Genomic DNA, 5,153 nt, shown 5'->3' on the forward strand with positions numbered 1-5,153 from the left:
GGTGTGCTTTTATCTTTCACAGTTTCAGGCTATCCTATCACTTCTCTTTACTTTGATTATCATCGTTTAAGTATTACTCATGGGATTTTTTTTTTCATTTTGGTGACATTGATTGTGCTCATTGATGGATTTATTTTGAAACTTGAGTTAAACATTTTGAATAACATTTTAAAGTCATACAAAATAAAGTAACAATTTAAGCTTAAGTAGTTTGTTCAGTTATATTATTTCTAACCATTGTTGAAACATTTCTACCACCTGCAAAGAAAACTGTAACGGAAATATACTATAAGCCTTTGTGGTAAAAGAGGGACTGCATGTAGAGGCTCAGAATTTGCATGGGGGAGGAGGCTTAATTACTAAGACACTTGATATGAATGATATTTTCTCCTGCTAAGTCTTAACAGGGATAGATGATAGTGCTTCTTTCACTGAAGAGTATGAGAAGTTGTTTTAGTCAGGCTTGGATCTAACCCATAAAAAACATGTACACTTTCATAGGTGAGTGATTCAGTTATTCTTAAATCAATTATAACAGCGCAATTCCATTTATGTGTGTAGATGTTACAAAAAATTTGTATGTAGACACCTTTGTCAAGTAACACTTTGCATTAGAGTAAGCGAAATGCCCGCTCTTTTTTTATAGGTATAAAAATAAAGTTCCTGTTTTATGTTCTATATTAAACTCAATATTTAAAGTCACTGATATAAATTATTCTTAATAGTAACTTTTTAGCCGATAGCTCTAAGATATCTTAGTTTAACTTATTAATAGGTTGTGTATACCTTTGTTTTGTTGAATTAATGCATTTGTGTGTGTGTGTTAAAGTTTCAGTGATGGACAAATTTTGTTTTGAATAATTGCCATGTTTAAAATAGGAAAGGGTATTTGTGGTGAATGATGCATTGCTTAAAAAATGAGCAACAATAGTTAAACTAGTTAAAAGTTATCCTGCACAACATATAAAACTGGTTGATACTGTAGGATGTTTCGTGCTCACCCAACGGAAACTAAAAATTCGAACCCTTTTTTAGCAGATGTTTTTCACAAAGCCATGCACAAGCATGACAGATAGTACATTACAAGCATGCAGCTGTCAAGTTGCCCACTAGGCATAAGACGTAGTAACAATTGCAAGTTAGCATTAGTCCAAGAGCTATAAAATCTATTACAAAAACACTACGAAAACCTCTGGCATCCAGTATAGATAAGAGATTAGGGATAGCAGATGAAGGTGGGGCTAGTCTGGATGAGCTAAGGCGTATGTTCCCAAAATAATGGATCTTGAGTCATTTTGTTGAGAGGGACTTTGATAACTGGATATGTGTCTCAGATACCAGTAACATAGTTTTATTAATGATTTAATCTCCATATTCTATTCTTTTACAGAAGCTACTCTTCCTGGAACTGTTTTTTTTATCTGTACTTTTTACGTCAAGGTAAACTTTTTATGCTTTAAAATACTACTTTACACAGGGTGTACTTAGAGTATGGAATATTTTTCTTGTTGTTATAGTACAAGTAAAAACCTTGGGTTCCCTTAAATCAGAGCTAGATAAGATTTTAACAACTCTGACCTATTAGCTGAATTCTCCCCAAACAAGCTTGATGGGCCGAATGACCTCCTCTTGCTTGTAAATTTCTTATGTTCTTAGGTTCTTATTCTATTTCATATTCATTTTGAAACACACACCATACATTTTTAAATTTAGCCAGTATTTGTGACTTATTTCACGTACCGTTCACCTGACCAACACACCTGCGTTCTCTTTTATCCAAATCTAGAAGTACTATTTGCTCTGTGGTTTTGAGGTATGTGTACAAATGTCCTTATGACAAAGGAAGTGGTATTAAGCTTTGCAAAGGTGTCTAGGGCTGTTGGAAGAAGAGGAATCTACACTGCATGTGTACTTTGATGCCTGCAAAAAAAACAGCCCCAGGCAGCAGTACTAGTCGCTGTTTTTAGTTTCAGTTGCAGACACAGGACTGTTGTATGAATGTGTAACGTGCAAAATCTCACAATCAGTCATGTTTTTCAAATGATTTTGAATTCATGGAAATGGAAACTGTAGAATCCACTTTATCAGTCAACACATGCGTAGAAGAACTTGTCAGAACATATTAGTATCCACTAACATACCACCTACACACATAAGCCTACCAACAAGTGATAAACTATTCTAGCTTTCTCATGCTGATCGATGGATGCATGGAAGGATGTAACAGTTTTAAGACAGTAAAGCCCTTTAGTATACTGAATCTTAGGTCTAATGTATATTTCTGACTAATGTATATGATGATACCTAATATATGCATACTTAAACATACAGGCATACTTTTAAAATGAGTTCTAAATCAAAATTAACCTTTTGTCTTTCCTTCAGACTTGCATGTCGCTGGAGAACGTGACAGAGAAAGGCCAAGCTGAAAATGATTACTCCACCGATAATTTTGACTACAGTGCTTATGTTACAGTGTGTGAGAAGCAATCAAACCGTAAATTCCGCAATTGGTTTATGCCCACTATTTACTCGCTTATTTGCTTTGTAGGCCTGGTGGGTAATCTGCTTGTGATTCTCACCTATGTTTACTTTAAGCGGCTGAAGACGATGACTGATGTGTACTTGCTCAACTTAGCAGGAGCTGATCTTCTCTTTGTGTTGACATTGCCCTTCTGGGCAGCGAGCTTCCTTGATGAGTGGATGCTAGGGTCATTCTTATGCAAAGCCATGTACAGCATTTACAAGGTCAGCTTCTATAGTGGAATGCTTCTGTTGACCTGCATCAGTGTAGACCGCTATTTTGCCATCGCTCGGGCTATTTCAGCTCATCGGCATCGTTCACGGGCAGTCTACTTCAGCAAGGTGTCCTCAGTTGTGCTCTGGATTCTTGCCCTACTCTTTTCAGTACCTGAAATGGCATACACTGGAATCAATGATAATCGTACTTGCGCAATTATTAATTCAGGTGAGAAAAATGTGCGAATGACTATCCAGATAAGCCAGATGATTGCAGGGTTTGTCCTGCCAGCTGTGGTGATGGGTTTTTGCTACTGTGGAATTGTGCAAACACTGATGCAGGCACAGAACTTTGAAAAGAACAAAGCTATCAAGGTCATTTTTGCTGTGGTGGCTGTCTTTTTGCTCTTTCAGTTGCCCTACAACATAGCTTTGCTGATACAAACAATCTCAGGGGGTAGTATGAAGTGTGCGTTTGACAACGAACTGCTTTTTGCTTTAGACATCACCCAGAGCCTGGCATTCACACGTTGTTGCCTCAATCCTTTCCTTTATGCCTTCATTGGAGTTAAGTTTCGTCACGACCTGTTCAAGTTGCTGAAAGACCTTGGCTGTGTGAGTCAGGAGCGTTTCTTCCAGTACACCACCTGCTCCAGGAAAAGGTCGTTTGACACTAAGGATACTGAAACCAGCACTTCTTTTTCTCCATAAACCCAGCAATCATATTGCTTTGGTACAAATGGTCACCATCCAGCTAAATATGCTGTAGCTCATTAGCTCCAGTATTGCTCAAATTTTAAATATTTAGCTAACAGTTCACATTCCCCATAAACCTTCAGGACACTAGATATGCAGCTATCCAAATATATAATACAAACCTGACATTTGCTTGAGACACTCCAATTGCACGGCCTTCTTATTTCCCTCTATCACTATACTCTGCTTAGTCTGTGTTTGTTTTCAAGTGAAGTGATATGTCAAGTGAAGTGATCATATGCATTATATTATATATTATTGCGGTGTAATAAAAAAATATGATTACTAGTTTAAAGAATATAATACATGTAATAATGTTTATACACATAAATGGTATTACTTGTATTGTTTGACAATCTTTTATTTTTCATCGTCTATTTTTACCTAAAACTTTTCTTATGCAATGAATGTAAAATACCTAAAGAATGGGTCAGTGTAAACATTGTGAAGATCTATACCAAATAGAATCCAATTATTATGCTCTTAAAATGTTTTAATCAACTGAATGTCTGGTTTCTTGGTTATTATCTTTAATTTCTAAAAATATAGATCTTGACAGCATATTTTAAAGCTATGTTAATGTTGGTTATGTGTATACAGGCTTATCATATTAATGTTAAATGTTTGTACAGCATGACAAAAAATATAGGTTAGTGCGCTCAGAAATGCAAATGATATCTGTAATGAATTCCATTGAAATAATGAAATATGTGTATTACTGTGTTTTTGCAAATAAACAAATAATCAACTCATATCCAGTTGTTTTGTTTTAGAAAAAAGTTTTGTAATTTCTTACATTATGGTGTGTGTGTGTGTGTGTGTGTGTGTGTGTGTGAGGACTGTGTGCAGGGCAAATGAGCAGGGAGCGGGGAATCAGGATCGAGCACACGGAAATCCAAGAACAGTGTTTATTGCAGGCAGAACACAATTACACGGGGAACACGTCAATGACCTGACTGGGGAAACAAACTTGAACGCGGACTAAATACACAGGACTAGTCAGAAATAACACAAAACAGCTGCATACAATCAGGAATTGACACAAGGTAACGAGGCACATGGAAGGATCGTACGAGCAGATCATGACAGTGTGTGTGTGGTCCAGGTTTATCTTACATTGTGGGGACCAAATGTGATAAAAACCTGTTATTTTGATGCTGTGGGGAATGTTTTTTCAATCCCCACAAGGAGAAATGCAGTTTTATAAAAATCTGTGACTGCAATCTCGTATTTTGTTTGGTTACTTGTGGTTATGGTTAGGGCTGGGTAGGGGTTATGGGTGTTGTGACTGGGATTATGGTTTTTCCTATAGAAATGAATGGAAGGTTCACATTCAGATAGGTATGCCAGTGTGTGTGTTTGTGTGTTCATTTGTTTCTAAATTAAGAGTGCAGATTTTAATGATGCAGATTGGATGTCTGTACTGATATTGGCTGGGTAATGTGTTAGGAATGAAAGGATGCCACATCGTTTGATGGAAATGAAAATTATCAACCTACAGAAGGCTGAATTCAAAGACACCCCGAAAATCAAAGTGATAAAATGATGCGGCAGGCTAGTCCATTCTGCAGAACTTGTGGTGGCCCAGGTTAAGAGACCCCAACAGCTATTTATTTTGGTTACTTTTAAGTTTTTTTAACCCCTTTTGGATCTCCTGG

The 5,153-nt window shown here is 36.7% G+C and overlaps 1 protein-coding gene across 1 annotated transcript; it reads left to right on the forward strand.

Annotated features, from left to right (window-relative positions):
* Nucleotides 1-344: 344 nt before the first annotated feature.
* On the forward strand, nt 345-4,247 carry ccr7 (chemokine (C-C motif) receptor 7). The gene is made up of 3 exons (XM_023824899.2): nt 345-501; nt 1,391-1,440; nt 2,386-4,247. The coding sequence occupies exons 1-3, from the start codon at nt 486-488 to the stop codon at nt 3,448-3,450; spliced, it is 1,131 nt and encodes a 376-aa protein (XP_023680667.1). The 5' UTR covers nt 345-485; the 3' UTR covers nt 3,451-4,247.
* The last annotated feature ends 906 nt before the right edge of the window (nt 4,248-5,153 follow it).

This window comes from Paramormyrops kingsleyae, chromosome 20, assembly GCF_048594095.1.
Source record: "Paramormyrops kingsleyae isolate MSU_618 chromosome 20, PKINGS_0.4, whole genome shotgun sequence".
Classification (NCBI taxonomy): domain Eukaryota; kingdom Metazoa; phylum Chordata; class Actinopteri; order Osteoglossiformes; family Mormyridae; genus Paramormyrops; species Paramormyrops kingsleyae.